Source organism: Monodelphis domestica, chromosome 1 (genome assembly GCF_027887165.1).
Source record: "Monodelphis domestica isolate mMonDom1 chromosome 1, mMonDom1.pri, whole genome shotgun sequence".
NCBI lineage: Eukaryota > Metazoa > Chordata > Mammalia > Didelphimorphia > Didelphidae > Monodelphis > Monodelphis domestica.
The window spans coordinates 433,397,998-433,415,192 of record NC_077227.1 but is presented as its reverse complement, the minus strand read 5'-3'; the positions used below and the strand labels follow the sequence as shown (position 1 = coordinate 433,415,192).

Here is a 17,195-nt window from a genome sequence, read left to right as displayed (position 1 = left end):
TAAAATGAAGACGCATCCCTTACCTGTGGCACTGGGCATGAGGTTAAAAAGTTAATTGGATTTCTGTTTGCTAGGTCATGTCTTTGGTTTGTGCAGGGAGGGGAGGGAGGTATTTTGTTTTTAGAAAAATCAGGGATGTCACTAGGGCTACCGAGGAAGGCTGGAGTCGGCAATGTGGATTTTCAAAAACCAAGCTTTGTTGTCCAGATTCCTTCCCTTCTTCCAATTATCCAGTTCTCTTGCTTCCAAATGCATGGCCTGTTGCTATGCCCCCTGGCCTAGTACGCTGCCTAGCCTATAGTAGGCGCCTCATTTAATTAAATCAAATTGAATGAAGATTTGGGGAAACATTTCTCCGTCTTTAGGGAACTGCTCCTTCCTCTATGATGGTAACTAACCCAGAGCTGGCCTCCTTCACACTATGGCAGGCACCCCCACTTTTGGAGTCAGAAACAGTTCTACAGTTCTTTGTCATGCTAGCTATTGAGAAGGGGTTATAAATGAAGTGTGTGTCTCCATCAGGCATGTAAACATGAGTGCAATGCCTGCTTGCACACACGTGTGGCTATGTACACATGTTCTGCACACCATGATTATAATAGCTGTGTGCTACAGATACACATTTATGGGTATTCTCTCTCTCTCTCTCTCTCTCTCTCTCTCTCTCTCTCTCTCTCTGTTTATATCTATTTATATTTATAAATGTATATGCGTGTGCCCTTTGTGTGAGTGTTTGAATGTTTGGGTGGCTGAATTATATATTTGTGAGTCTGCACATTCATGATTATGTCTCAGCTATGCAGGTTTGGGTGCCTGTTTAGCTTATATGTTGCTACCCTGTCCTCTTGCCCTCGCCACCTGTTTTCTTGTTGGGAACTCAGTGATGCTGCTCCAGGAACAGAAATCCTAGCACCATCGGTGTGTTGGCACCAAGGCAGCTCCTTCTTCCTGGGAAGAGTGATGGGGGAAAGCCAAGTGGGGTGGCTCTATCCCCTGCTATAGGGAAGATGTGTACCTGTTGCAGCTTTTGTTCATCCAGCTTTCCTCCTGTGCCCCTGTGGGGAGGGAACCTCCCTAGAGACTGAAATCCAAGGCAACAGCAATGAGTTGAGGATGGGTCCGACCCTTGGTGGTTCAGGGACAATATGACACAATGTGGGCCGCATTTAAGAGCAGAGAGCCATCTGGCACCATTGCCTTACCAGGCTGAGGCTGACTGTGATGTATGCTGACAAGCAGCATGCATTTCTGTGCTTAACAGAGGCAGGGAGCACCGCCTCCTCCCCTGGGCTCCTGGAGGAGGCAGAAAATTCACAGTTTATTCCCATCAGCACCAGCAGAATGGGTTGTTTGGGAGGAGAGGAGTGTTCAGGTTTAGACTGCAGAAGGCTTTGCTTTCTAGCAATACCTGTGTAGGAGAGTCAGTAAGGGACCCTTTTATGGGTGGGAGCTGCTTTTAGGGGTAGCTGTGAGGGGGAAGGAGACTCTTTGGCCTCCTGTTCTAGGGAAGCAGTCTGGAAAGAAGGCCAGAGCAACCTTTCTAGGAAAAACAATTCCCCGGGGGAAGATTCCAGGCCAACTGCACTAATACTCAAACTTAACTTTGGTCTATCCAGGAAGAGAATCCCTTCCTGACTTCTAAAAACGTATGCCTCCTGGAACTTAAAAGCTCCAGGCTCGAGGGAAATACTTGATGAGCACGCGTGAAAAAAGCGTTCACGTTTGCTGAGCTCACAGGCCTAGGGCAGGTTAATTAAAGTCAACTGAGTGAAAAAAACAATTACATGGAAGCGAAAACAGGAGAAGTCTGAACCTGTAATTTAGAACTTCTTAAGGTCTGTGCCTCTTGAACCTTTGGCTCATTCTCTTTTGTAGTATTGAGGGGATGTGGGAGCAGAGAGGGTAGGGAGAGAAGGGGGAAAACCAGCTGTGGTTCACTTCCTTCCTGCACTAGGTGGCCCCCGGCAGCCTGCATTTTAATTGCCTTGTATTGAAGTAGAAGGGGCTTGTGGGCTTTCATCTGTCCCTCCCCCCAACACCAGGACCCTGGGAGGTCCCCTTATATTCCTGATTAACTCTCCTCTCCATGACTCCAGCCGGGCCACCACAGCCAATGATAGGTTGTCTGTCAGACAGTTGCACTTGTGGGAATCTTGCCAAGAATGTTATAAACTGCAAAGCTGTTATTACTCTGAATAAAATATGTTTGTGTGAGTGCACAGACTTGGGGGGGGGGGGGAGGAAGGAAAGCTTCCTGTTGAAAAACAACTCAGTCCCTGACTCCCATCCCAAAGAATCTGACCCCAACAATAAATTCCACACCGATAAAAAAACAGAAGACCTACGTCCCATCGTGGCCTTGTCCAGGAGCCTTCTCTGTGTTCCTGTAGTCAGTACTCTACCTCTCTGGGTAAGCAGAAGGGAGAAGCCACTGGATTATCCAAAATGGAGAAGAATACCAAAAAATAGTAGGAAGGGAGGAAGCTGGATTGTGGCCATCTTGAAGAGTACAGTATGTTAGCTGGCTGAGGGCTAAAAAAAGGACAGTTAGTGGGAGCTGTGTAAGGGGCCAAGGATTAACTGTACTTTGAAACAGTGGCCTTGTAGGGGAGGTCTACATGTCTATTCATTGCTGGACAACAAGATTCAAGGCAGGTTCACCCTTCTGCCATATACTTGGGCCCGACTCCAGAAATGCTGCCCACCATAGTTGAGTCATCTCTCCCTCACTCTAATTTGCACTGTGCTTGTGTTATGGAATGGATTGTCAGTTGTCTCCTGCCTGATCTCCTTCAGTCCCCTGACCTGTGCTGGGATGGACAGTGTCCAGCGACTGACTGGTTTCTGCCCCTCCTCCCTATCAGGGCATTCTGGAAGCAGTGAGGGGAACAGAAGGGAATTGTGGCATTGACAGAAGTTATAGCGCGGGGTATTTCATGTTAACCGCCCACTGCATCAGCACCAACTTTCCATCGATAAAAACTTCCTAGGTTTATTAACATGCTACCTTGGTGCGTGCTGGTGGCAGCTTGGCTACATGATGGACAGTCTCCTCTCAGAAGGGGCCCATTAGAGATTCCATCCTGCCAGGTCCTGTCAGCTCTGATGCCTGCAACCCCCAGGAGAAAAGAGAGGACAAACTATGTTCCTGGCAAAATCTTTAGCTCCCACACGCAGCCTCATTTGACTGAGCATATGACCGAGCTTTCATCTAAGCCAAATACGACTGACAACGCTCAGAAAATATATGACAGCATCCACGTGGATGTCTTCAATCCCAGCTTCACTTTCCCATATGTGAAATGGGTATGCCCAGTACCCAGACACAAAGGAATTGAAGCCTCTACTCCCCAAGGAAAACTGCTAAAGAACATCCCAAAGTTCTCATATTTTTCTGATCACTCAACATTTTTCTCACGCTCACACACACACACACACACACACACACACACACACACACTATAGTTGGCACCAAGGCTTTAACCAACTTCAGAGCCAATTGAAGCTTCGTTAAGATGCCAAGGAGGCAGTGCACAACAGTGGAGAAAAAAAACCAGGACTGGGATTCAAGAACCTAGGCTCTTGGCCTAGTTGTGTGATCTTGGACAAGTCATTTCCCCTCCTTGACCTCAGTTTCATTATCTGGAAAATGAAGGATCTGCCCTGTATGACCTTCCAAACTTGGCATTCAAAGAATCCAAGATTAGGAGTGTGAGAGGAGTCCATGAGAATTGCAGAAAGGAAGGAAATTAGTCAGAGAGCTTTTAGCCACATGTTCCTGGTAAGCCATAGATTTAGACCTGATGAATTGAGCTGCTGAGAGAAGCTCATTGGTTTTCTCACAATATAATGTCACTCTAGACTTCTAAACCTAACTCTTTTAGGATCATCAGGAACATTATTCCAGGAGGTCCCAATTTCTGATACTAGGGACTAGAGGTCCTCTCTGCATCTGTCCCCACCTAACCCTGATCATCCTTCTTAAGAATGAGGGGGAAATACAGAATCTTCCAGAGTTGTAGATAGCATGGCACAAATAGTGCTTTGCCCTCAGGTGTCACTATCCAACATCCAACACCCCTCCAGTGTGAATGTGCTTTCGTTATTTCTCTTGATGGCAACCATTGTCCTCTGTTCCAGTACCTCACAGTTGTGCAAAGGCAAAGGGTGCAACTCATCCTTTAGGACAATCCATGGAGAGGGTTTTTCCTGTCCCAGCATGACAGTATCTCTGGTGGGATTGACACTTGTGTCACTATGTTCCTCACCAATAACCCTTCCCTCTGTAGGGTTGTACTCTGTCCCACTTCTCTGCCCCACACCATCCACCCCTGAAAATGTACTCCCTCTCACCCTAAACTGTTTCTCCCCAGAAGCAATTTTAGCCAGCTTAGGACTGTGGGTGCTGTTTAGAAGAAGCAGTGAAGAGAACGAGGACAATCCATTTATCAATGCAAGTGAGAAATGATCTATGTACTATTACGCCGTAAGGAACTATATCTATTGTCACATTGTAATCAGTATGCCTGCTGTTGTACCATAATCAATACACCCACTCTCAGATCATGGGCAGCACCCTCTCCAAATATCATGAACAGCATGTCTTCTATATTGCCAGAAATAGTGTGCCTGAGAATGTACTATAAGCAAGGCACTCCCTGGCCCGCCATAGCAATACCTCTAAAATCATTCCTTAAAAGGCATATTTGCTATCATGCCATTAATAGTATACCCTCCTTGGTGACATCAACAGTATACCTACTATTTTCCTGTAAATATCACATCCATCAGTGAGCAGTAAACAGCGTGCCCATTGTTATACAGTCAACAGCATGCCCATCATCATTATATAAATGGTGTGCCCACTGGCATATTGGCAACGGTGTACTTATCATTGCACCATTAGCAGAACACCTAGCATCCTCTGTATTTGCTCATCTGATGGTAGACCATCCATCCTACCGACCCTCCTTGGCTTATGGATCCTGCCTTGAGAACCATTGTTCTTCACTCATTTCTCTTAGTTTCATCATCTTCAGTATGTGATCCTGTAGCCATCCCAACTATGACTACTCAGAGAAATGATTGGAAAATACATCTAAATGGATAGAGCACTGGACCTGGAGTCAAGAAGATTTTAGTTCAAATCCAGTTTACTTATTGGCTGTGTGGACAAGTCCCTTCACCTCTACCTGCCTCAGTTTCCTCATCACTTACCTCTTAGGATTGTTGTGAGGAAAAAATTAGATAATAATTATAAAGTCCTTTGCAACTTTAAAGTATTACATAAATGCTAGTTGTTTATTATATTATTATATACAATATATATAATATAATTATTATTATTATAGAAGTAGTGGACTGTAGGTGCACATTTTTTCATAGGTTTTGGTTCTTTTGTTGATTAATTTTTACTGTTGTTGTTTAATTGTTTTAGTCATGTCAACTCTTCATGACCCTAGTTGGAATTTTCGTGACAAAGGTACTGGAATGGTTTCCCATTTTATTCTCCAGCTCATTTTACAGATGAAGAAACTGAGGCAAAAGGGTGAAGTGATTTGCCCAGGGTCACACAGTAAGTGTCTGAGGCCAGATTAGAATTTATGAAGATAAGCCTTCCTGACTCCCAGCCTAGCCCTCTATCTACTGTGCTACCTACCTGGTTGGGTTTGCCTAACTATTTTTCTTTGAGTTAAAAGATTTGGAGAGGGAGTGGTATTGATGACAATTGTGTAACCCTCACCCCTTCAGAAAATCCACATTCACAATACATTGATTTAAAGAATACAGACCTTTAGAAAACCAGAGGGAAAGCCATTCTTTTTGCAAATGGGTCAGAAGCACATTTTTTAAACTCCCACAAATGTCCTACCCTCCTGATGTGTCAAGGTAGTCTGGAAGTAACCTTTGACTCTTGAAGGCTATACTAACAGCAAAGAAACTGTGACAAGTTCTATAAAGCTAGAAAAACTTTGTGGAGAGCCCTGATCGTAGATTGTACTTTCTGTTCAAGGATCAGCCTAGCTCAGTGGAAAGAAGTGCATCACTAACTTTTTGGCTTCAGAACAATCGATTTTGGGCCATGGGAAAATCAGGCATGCAGCCAAGCAAAGGCCATACAGCAAGGACAGACAAGATCACCTACAATTCTACATGAATGCCTCCTTCTTCCCCAGAGATCATAGAAGAGTAGCACAAAAGGGATCAGAGAATTCAAATTTCACATTGGTTTCAGACTTTTGGCTTAATTAATGGTTCTCTAAATGTGAAGTCTCTGCCCAACTCCAGAATTCATATACTTCTGGAGGAACTAAGCCACATTTGAATTGCTGGTCTTGATGTCTTTAGAAGTTGTAGGTAGATAGAAAGAGAGTCTAAAGATTCTCCATGGGGAAGAAAATAAAGAGTTTGACAGAATTGGCTTCATGGAGTAGCCAAAGGCAATAAGAAACATCATTTCATGGGAAATTTGTTCATCTCGTTTAAAAAAAATATTTTTAAACATTTACCTTAAACATAGTATTGATTCTAAGAAAGAAGAGTGGCAAGAGCTAGACAATCAGGGTTAAGTGACTTGTCCAGGGTCACACAACTAGGAAGTGTCAGAAACCAATGGTCATCTCATTTTGCAGTTTTCATGATGGCTGTAGTCAGAGACAATCATTAAGTAATTGCCACTTATTTTCCAACATTTGCAAAGGGTGAGGAAAAGAAATATCATGAAGAACTTTAAAAGATCTTCTGAAACAAATCAACAAATAGCTTAATACATGGTGATTTTAATGCAAAGGTGGGTACAGAGTAGAGTAAATATGGTTCAGTATAAAAAAACAAAAGTACAGATGCTTGTAGTTTACTCAGCTCAGAAGTCTCACCTGTAAGTTAGGAATGCTTTTTTTTTCAAGAAGAGAATCAGAAAATCCTCCACGTGATGAGGAAAGAGCATCAAAAAGATGAAATTGATTAAATTTTTAATAGGAAATAACTGTTTATTGACATAGAATTCAGTACAGTAGGACTCTATTATCCAAAGTTTTGCTTTCTATGGATTCAGTTATCTATCACTGGTCAACCTGATTCACTGGAGGTGAACCATGAAGCTTCAAAGTAGAGAAAGTCCTCTAAAGAATCAGCCGAAGTACCTTCTGCTTTCACTTTCACTTTACATGGGGGGGGGGGGGAGAGTTGAGAGAGGAAAACCTAGAAGCTCCCAGATAAAGGATAGGAATTTGGCAGGGGTGGAGGGGGAAGTACATTTATAGGGGGTAAGCAGGTATTCACTTATATTCACTGTAGGTCTTGGATATGGGATCCTACTATAAATATTCATTATGGAAATGGGGCACCTAGGTGGCACAGAGAATATAGCACAGGACCTAGAGTCAGGAACACTTATATTCCCAAGTTCAAATCTGACAACAGACACAAGCTATGTGACCCTGGGCAAGTCACTTAACCTCCCTGTCCTCATATGTAAAGTGAGTTGGAGAAGGAAATGGTGAACTAATCTAATATCTTTAGCCTGGAGTTCGTTTTGTGTAATCAGACTATTAATATACAATTAGAAGAAAGAATAAAAATAAGAGAATTCTACATGCAATTACTACAGCTCTAACCCAATATATTTAAACTACTGATGTGTAAAATGGGAAATGGATAAAAGTAAAGACATAAACTCTGATGATCATTTCTTGGAAAAAATTTAACCAATATAAAACAATTACCACAATACAGAAGTTTAAAAAACTGAACAACCAAGAGACTGCCTAAACCAACAAATATTTAATCTCCTTGCCATGTTGGAAGGCATTTCACTCAAGAATAACATTAGTTTCGATTACAAGGTCATTTGCATTATATAGTGAAGATAAAGATTACCATCCGAAATTAAAAGCAGGGAAGAGGAAAATGAGCCTTGAGAAACCTTAGCATGAGAGCCATCATCACTAGAGGATAAAGATGCAAGTGGAAGGATAACAAATATATAGATACAAAATGGAGCAGATGCCAGCATTATATAAATATTAAACTGACCTATGAAGGGACTTTAAAACCAATGTGATTCTTTGTACTCTCTGTTCCTTTTTGTGCTATTTCTTAGTGATATCTGGGGAAGAAAAAGGCGTTCATGTAGAACTACAAGTTATCTTGTTTTTATATAATTTATAAAGATCTATTCTTATCACCCCAAGATGGAACTTAGCTTTTATTTGTCATTAATTAATTCATAATGGAGACAGTCTATATATGTAATGAGTGAGGGAAAAATTTTAGGTGGAGCTCAGATCTTCTTAAGCATTGGAGAGAATGGAGAGAGAAATGTTATAAATGTAGTGAATGTGGGAAAGTCTTAAATCAAAGCTCAGGCCTTATTCAGTTTCAGAGAATTTACCATGGAAAGAAGCCCTACAAATGTAGTGAATATGGGAAAGAAAGCAAGGGGAGCTCAGATCTTAATCTCCATCAGAGAATTCATAGTGGAGAGAAAGCCTCTGAATTCTGAAAACCTTTCAGGTGGTGCTTAGGCTTTCTTAAGCACAAGGGAATTCATAATCAAGAGAAAACCTATAAGTATAATGAATGTGACATAGCTTCTGGCATAGCCCAGAAGCCATTGAAACTCAGAGAAATCATATCAAAGAGTAACATTTCAAGTATGAAAAATATGGAAAATACTTCAGTCAGACATAGAATCTTAGAATTGAAAGAGGTCTTTAGGGATCATCTAGTCTAGTCAGGTTTCCTGACTCCCCAACCTGTGTTCTTTCCATTTCCCCATTATGCCTCTTCTACAGCTTTAGTAAGATTCCAGAGAAGACACATAGGAGCTGGAGTCATGACCCACTTGGGTTCAAAACCTACCTTTGCTTGCCTGGGAGCTGTGAGACCTTGAGTAAAGATCTTCAACCTTTCTGATCCTCAGTGCCCTTTTCTATAAAATGAGGGGATTGGAGTAGGTGATCTCTGAAGTCCCTGCTAGTTCAAACCCCTGTGACAATAATACCATCTCATTTTGTGTAAGCCACAGAAAATGGCCCATGAAATGATAGAACTAGGAAGGACAGCTAGAACCAGACCAAGCACACATGGAAGAAAACCATATTGGAGGTGGCACTATTTTAAAGTAATTTGGGGATGAATTTTCAAAATAACTTAGAGTGAAATATAAGCAACATAATTTGGGTTAATAGTGAAAATAATAATAAAAACAATCACAATCATGGGTGATATTATTCCCCACCCCTACCCCAAGGCTATGGAATTGTAGAAAGTGGCCTCAGATGCTGTCTAGATGAAATATTTCATTTTACAGATGAAGAAACTGAAGCCTAAGGAGAGTAAAGGACTTGTAGGCATCTAAGTGGTTCATACGATGGGCCTTGAGTTAGGAAGATTTGAGTTCAAATCTAGCCTTAGATCTTAACTCCGTAGCTCTCAACAAGTCACTGAGTCTCTCAACCTTAATTTCCTCATCTACAAAGTGGCAATAATAATTGCACTTTACAGGGTTGTTTTTAGGATTAAGTGAATTAATAGTTGTAAAGCACTTTGCAAACCTTAAAGCATTATTTAAATGCTAGTTATTATTATTACTAAGATTACACAGTAAGCTAGGAAGGTGAGATGTGATCCTGAGTCCTCTGCCTCCAGGGCCAGGGCTCTTTCTACTACATCTTGCTACACCCACTCCAAGTCTTTACCACACTTTGCCCCCTTACCAAGAAAACATCAACAAATGCCAGCCTGCATACCTACTTTCTCAGCTATATATTTTTATGTGCATGGTACTGGGGATGGGAGAGTTGGAGGAAAGTTCCGTGATGGAGGAAGTAGAAGAAAATGGGCAGGTTTTCACAGTTCATTTTCACAGTCATATAAAGAAGATATTTTGAGCCTGCAAGATCAGGTCATGTTTATTGTTTCTTGGGGAGAAATAAAGAATTTGACTCCATAGAACAAAAGACAGTCTTAAAAGCTCCCCTATAACAATTCAGTTTAATAATTTGATGAACATTTATTATGTGTCTTGTATAAGGAAGGCACTATGCTAGGTACCAGAGAAACAAAACCAAAAATGAAGAAATCCTTGCTTTCAGAGAACACTATGTTGAGATCATACAAGATACCTTGATAGATACCACTTCAGAGATAGCCATGTTAGTCACTCTCCTCCAACTGAACCATTTTATGTATAGGCTTCCTAAAATGTGGTTCTCAATTGAATACTGTACTCCAGATGTGATCCAATCAAGGCAGAATTATCACCTCCCATGTTCCAGACATAATTCCTTTAAGGCAGCCTGTGATCCCATTAACTTTTTTTTTGATGTCCATGTCCCTCTGTTGACTTTTATTATTTTTGGAACCAATTAAACTCATGTATCTTTCACATAGTTGCATACATACCCCCATCCTGTGATTCTAATGAATTCTAATGATGGTGATTTTTAAAAATCCAAATAAGTACTCTTACATTTATTCTGATTTCATTTTATCTTATTTGGTTTATTTTCACTACAGATCAGAGGTTCTTAACTTGGAGACTATGAATTTGTTTTTTTTTTAATTGTTTTGATAACTATTTCAATATAATTGATTTCTTTTATAATCTTATATATTTTATTTTTTACATTTAAAAACATTCTGAGAAGGATCCGTCACCAAACAGCCCAAGGGGTCCGTGTCACAAAAAAAGGTTAAGAATCCCTGCTTTAAACTATCAATATATTTCTGGGATCTCCATTTTTATTTTCTTGCCATTGATAAATTTGATAAGCATACCATTTATACCGTCATCTATATCACTGATAAAAATATTGAGTAGCACAGGGCCAAGAGCAGATTCCTTTAACACTAAGGTAACACATTGTTCCAAGTTGACACCAATATGCTAATGACTAGTTTTGAGGTGCAATTGTTCAGTGAAATCTGAATGCATCAGAGCTGTACTCTCACCCAGCCCACTTTATCATGTCCACAAGGATGTCAGTAAGAGATTTTGTCCAATACCTTCATAAAATCAAATATACTGAATCTATAGCTTTTCCTTAGACTACTAGTCCAGCAAGCCTATCAAAAAGGAAATGAGATTAGTCAGATGTGATCCATTCTTGATGAAGCCATTCTAGAGCTTAATGATGCATATTTCCCTTTCCAAATGCTCACATACCATCCCTTTAATAATGTGTCATATAATAATGAAATATCTCTTATGTACCCAAACATTCATAGCTGTACTTTTTGTGGCAGCAATGAATTGAAAATAAAGTATATTCCCCTCTTTGGGGGAATAGCTAAACATGTTATTAATGTAATGGAATATTACCGAATTCTAGATGAATTATAGAAGATATGATAACCATGAAGAATTCAGAGAAGCATGAGAAGATATAGGTACAATGATACAATGAAGTAACAGAACCATTAGAACAGTATATACAAAGATTACAAAATTTTAGTAGAATATACAAAACAGATGAAAATAAATTCTGGATGATTATAATAACCAAGTCTAGCCCCTAGAAGAATTGAAAAGACACAGTTTCTTCCCTTCATTGAAGTAGCATGAGTCTATGGGTATCAGATATATTTGATATATTTGGTTAGTTTGGGCAAACTTCTTTTTCCTTTTTCTTCTAAAAAGATTTGTTAAAAGATTAGCGCCCCTGAGTCTGGCATGGCATGGGATTTATAATAAGATTATGTAAACTACATCAATAAAAACAATTAAAATTTTAAAATAATTACGTACTCTAGAATTTTGCCAAAAGTCAAGCCTATCTACCCTTTTCCCTCATTTTGAAAATCAGGACAGCACCTGTTCTTGCCCAGTTCTCAGGTCACTTTCCTATCCTCCAAGATCTTTCAGAAATCACAGTCACATGTAATTATGTCTTCTAGTTTTGTTTTGTTTTTCTTTCCTAGCCTATTCATCCAGGATTTGAGAACTTGTGCTCACTGAGAACATCCTGGAGCTCTCTTACCCTCTCCCAATAACCTATTTCACCTTATGTTTGAATTCTTTATTAACCATTTTGGTTCTGTCCCTCAGCATCTTAACTTCATTGTCCTTGGCAGAGAAAATAGATGCAAAATAAGAGCTGGGTAGTTCAATTTTTCTCTCCATCCTCTCTTATTATTCCCATCTTCCTGGAAAAGCAGTCCTATCCCTACTTTGGTCTTCTTGCCTAAGACATAGATTTTAAAAGACCTTTTTTGTTCTTAGTATTCATTACCTACATCATCTCTCTCTGAGGTTTAATGACCTCATACTATTTTCTTTTTCTTTGAATCTTTTGTTTTTTTTCCCCTAATACTGTTTTTATAGGAAAATGGGACCTTTGCAGATTCACCAAGATGACAAAATTCTTGTATTCTGAACTGGACTCTGAGTATGCAGCTTGATGGCACTATAGAGAGAGCCTTGGGTCTGGTGTAAAAACATCTGTCACTTGAGCTAGACCCCTCTACTCTTTCTCATCCAAATCCCTTGCTTGTGTCACCTTACAAGTTCCTTCTTAAAAGCTTCTTATCCTTTTCAGGTGGACTTCCCCCAGAGGGTCAAGTTCAGAGATTCAGGGTTCAAGTCTTGGATCTGCTAGTAAATCACACCCCACCCTGAGCCTCAATTTTCCCATCTGTAAAGTGAGTGATAATTCCCACTCTCCTTTCCTCATAGGGCTGTATTGTGGACCAAAAGAGAAAATGTATACTAAGAATTTTGTAGCTATCAATCTCCTACATGTGCATGATTACTGTTATTATTAAGGCAACTCTGATCAGTCAAGCAGCCTGCAATGACTTCAGGCTGGTAGGGCAGCTATGTGACATGATGGAATGGTAGACATGAAGTCAGGAAGACCTGAGTTCAAATCTGACATTATCTGTGTGATCTTGGGTAGCCACCTAACCCTTGTCTGCCTCAGTTTCCTTATCTGTAACATAAGAAAAATAGCATCTATCTTGAAGGATTGTTGTGAGGATCAAATGAGATATTTGTAAACCACTTAAGCCCAGTTCCTGGGATTCAAATGCTTATTTCTTTTCTTCTATACCATGTTGCTCTGCAGGTCTGTTCCCTTGGAAAGAACCAGGGCAAATTCTTCCCACTGACTTTTTATTTATTTTGTATATATCTTAGACACGTGTGTGTACATGCATTGTCTACCTCAATAGAATTCAACCTCTCTGAGTGCCAGAGTGAGTCGTTTTTGTCTTTATATTCCTTTTACCTAACACAGTGCCTGGTATGTGGTAGGTGCTTTTCAGAAGGAGCCAGTAAATTTTTAACAATCAGCTCTTGTGTGTGTGTGTATGTGTGTGTGACACTCTTTTAAGTTAAATCTGCATTATTAATATTTTCTCCATCATTTTCTTTAGTCTAGACAGTCATCAAAGCAATAAATCAAGCCCTGATTTGTAGCAAGGTATTTCCTACTGAAAATTTAGCAGACAGCCCTTGAGCCTTAAGGATCTGACTCCACCATCCCCCTGGAAATAAATGCTCACAAAGTGATGTTGATTGATTGATTGCTTTGGGAACCCTAATAATAATAGCTAACATTCCTGTAGTGCTTACCATGTACAGAGCACGTTACAATTATCATCTTCTTTGATCCTCATAACAAGCCCAGGAGGTACATACTGTTATTATCTTAGTTTTACAGATAATGAAACTGAGGCAAATAGAATTTGTGACTTTTTCAGTCACAGCTAGTTAGTAAGTGGGGCTAGATTTGAACATAGGACTTATCTACTATGCCACCCAACTGCCTCTACAGTGAGGAAAGTGCTAGATTTTGAGTCAAAGGTCTTGGTTTTGAATCCCAGCTCTGTTACTTATTGGCTTTGTGATCCTGGGCAATACTTCTCTGGGCCTCAGTTCCTTCACCTATAAAATGGGGGATCAGATGGCCTCTAACATCCTTTGGGGCTCTAAATCTATGAACCTTTGATGTAGAGGGATGGAGATCTGAGTCCTTCATTCTACAAGTATGGATATTCCAGAGAGAGAGAGAGAGAGAGAGAGAGGAGAGGGGGGGAAGGGAGGGAGAGAGAAAAAGAGAGGCAGAGAGGGAAGGAGGGAAGGAGAATAGAAAGATAAATATAGTGTTTTTCAATCATGTCTGACTCTTTGTAATCCTATTTGGGGTTTTCTTGGCAAATATATTGGAATGGTTTTGCCATTTCTTTCTTCAGCTCACTTTACAAATGAGGAAACTGAGGCAAACAAGCTACACACACACACACACACACACACACACACACACACACACACACATATAAACTAGTAAGGTCTGAGTTCAGATTTGAACTCAGGTTTGCCTGAAGCTAGACTTGGCACTCTATCCTCTGCACCATCTAGCTGCCCAGATAGATACATATCTACATTTCAACTATGTCTGTCTAAATGTCCATCCCTCCCTCCCTCCCTCCCTTCCTTCTTCTCTGTCTTTGTCTCTCTGTCTCTGTCTTTCTCTCCCCCCCCCCAAATGTAATGAGGGAACCAGAATCTGTCAGACACACACACTCTCTCTCTGTCTGTCTCTCTCTGTCTGTCTCTGTCTCTCTGTCTGTCTCTGTCTCTGTCTCTCTCTGTCTGTCTCTCTGTCTCTCTGTCTCTGTCTTTCTCCCCCCCCCCCCAAATGTAATGAGGGAACCAGAATCTGTCAGACACACACTCTCTCTCTGTCTGTCTCTCTCTGTCTGTCTCTCTGTCTCTGTCTCTCTGTCTCTCTTTGTCTCTCTGTCTGTCTCTCTCTGTCTCTGTCTCTCTGTCTCTCTGTCTCTCTTTGTCTCTCTGTCTGTCTCTGTTTCTCTCTCTGTCTCTCTGTCTCTGTTTCTCTCTCTGTCTCTCTTTCTCTCACCCCCCCAAAATGTAATGAGGGAACCAGAATCTGTTAGAGATAAGAACCAGACACAGCTTCTTGATGGTTCCTCTTTTATATCTTGACCAGCCTGCTGGACATGAAGTAGACAATTAATTTTCAGATGTTTCCCTGGACACACTGATTTCTCCCTAGGGAATGTGCCCAACTTTTAGCAATTTTTTCAAGTGGATGGACTTGCCAACACAGAACACTCAGTGTGGCTGGCTGTTAGGGCATGTAGATCTGTGTCCCCATCACTGTCAAAGGGGTTAGGTCAGGGGAGATCATAGGGCATCATCTCAGCTCTTATTAAGGTTCCCTCTGTGCCTAACAAGTGTAAAAACAAAGCAGTGAGGCAGCCAACGCTGTAGACAGATCTCTGGGAGACTGGCAGTAAAGAAGCTGGCTTCTCCCACCCTTCTCCAGCACTGTCACACAGATTCCATGCTCTGTCTTTGTGAGCAGCCAATTAGGAGTGACACGCACGTCTCTCCCAAGCTGTCATAGACCTGAGATGGGCCCAATATTGGCCATTAGCTCAGTTTGGGTTACACAATAAGTAAGCAGTTTACTTAGATCTCCTGCACGGCCTTGGCCCAGACCTTCTAGAACTTTCCAAAGTGATGGTGGTTGATGGTCTGTTTCCATTTAATCCTTACAGGTGGTGCCAGGATGAATTTGCAGCCAGGACAATGAGGGAGGAGTGTACAACCTGCTCAGGAGGGACTTTCTCCAAGTGAGACTAGACGCCTGCCAGACTGACTCTAGCGCGAGAACTATGAGGCTGGTATTAATGTTCGCCTGCGTCGTGCTGTTCGGGACAGCAGGACTTGTGGTCTTCATGCACCTGCAGGACCCAGTGGAAATCATCCCTCAGCAGACAGCAGGTGAGTGACCTTTGCCTCTCCTGACTAGTGCTGATGGACTGGAGGTTGGCACGACTGTGAAGCTGGCAAAGCTCCCTTGATGCATCATCTCCCAGGCCAGCACAGAATTCTCTCCTGGGATCCTGGGTGCCCACATTGGAGCGTGGCATCCTAGCTCAGTGAAGAAGACCCATGAGCTGGGGGGCAAGATGGGCTGTAGATGTGCCAGCAAGGGATAATGGCTCCTTCTGATTTAGGGAGAATTTCTTTCTTTCCCCAAGGGAACAGTACAGTTTGCCATGTGGAATTCCTTGAAACTCTGAGCTATGGTCAACTTCCCAAAGACCTGTGCCCAATTCTGAGGACTTTCATAGCTGTCTCTCCCTCTTGCCAATATTTAGGCCTTTAAATCAAGGAGTCCAAGAAGCAGAATAGCATTAGAGGGGGAAAAAACCTCCTGTGTTCAAAGCCTACCTATCATGTATAATGACTAGTTATGTGATCCTTGGCAAGAGACCCAACTTTGAAATATTCCAGGCTCCTCTCTAGGATTGAATAGCAATAGACTGATAGATCCTCATTCATAGGCAGAGTAGATCCCTATATCAGTGATCTATCTATGCTCTAGATAAAAAAAAAAATCTTATCTATGCTCTAGATTTTTTTAAAAAAAAATCTGTATATGCTCTAGATTTTTAGAAATATCTATGCTCTAGATTTAAAAAAAATTATCTATTTCTAGATTTTAAAAGAATCTTATCTATGCTTTAGACTTTAAAAAAATCTATGCTCTAGATTTTAAAAAATCTTATCAATGCTCTAGACATAAAAAAATAATAAAGGTAGGTCCAAATGGAAAGGATCTTCTCCTAAGACTAGCTTATCCCAACTTTTCAGTATCCTAAGAGAATGATGGAAAAGTCAGGCCAAGAGAGTGTTTATCCAACAAAGGTCCCTGCAGTGCTAGGACTCCATTAGTTTAGGCTGCATTTGGAAAAAAAGATCTATCAGTATTATTTATAGTTCTCAGACCTCTCATAGTTTAGGAAGATTCTATATGAGAAATGGGATGCCTCTCTCCCACTCCTACTCCTTCTTATCCAACTCTGAGCTTGCATCTCAGTGGATTCCACATGTTATTGAACAGACATGAGGGGAAAGAAGTAGAATTACGGAGGAGACTTGTTTTAGATCCCAAAAAGATTTGTCTTTGGCCCAGAGGCAGACAGGAAGCATCTTTGTACAAAGGACCTAGGTTCAAATCTTGCTTACTGTCTATGGGATCATGAGCAAGTCATTTCCTTTAGTCTATTTTCTCATCTGTAAAATGAAGAAGTTGGACTAGATGGTCTCTAAACTACCTTTCATTACAAAATTATGATCCTCTGAGCCAAAAATAAGAGGCTCTCTTCCTGGACAGTGGTCTAAATGTGTAGCTGACCATCCTACAGAAAATGAT

At 41.0% G+C, this 17,195-nt stretch overlaps 1 protein-coding gene across 2 annotated transcripts in view; it reads left to right on the top strand.

Annotated features, from left to right (window-relative positions):
- Positions 1 to 17,195, top strand: part of CHST8 (carbohydrate sulfotransferase 8) — a 218,101-nt gene that overhangs the window by 59,742 nt on the left and 141,164 nt on the right. For both annotated transcript variants that reach the window (XM_056812189.1, XM_056812190.1), the window contains one exon: positions 15,532 to 15,757. In XM_056812189.1, the coding sequence (XP_056668167.1) occupies positions 15,649 to 15,757 (109 nt within the window). In that variant the 5' untranslated portion in view covers positions 15,532 to 15,648. The remainder of the gene's footprint in view (positions 1 to 15,531; positions 15,758 to 17,195) is intronic.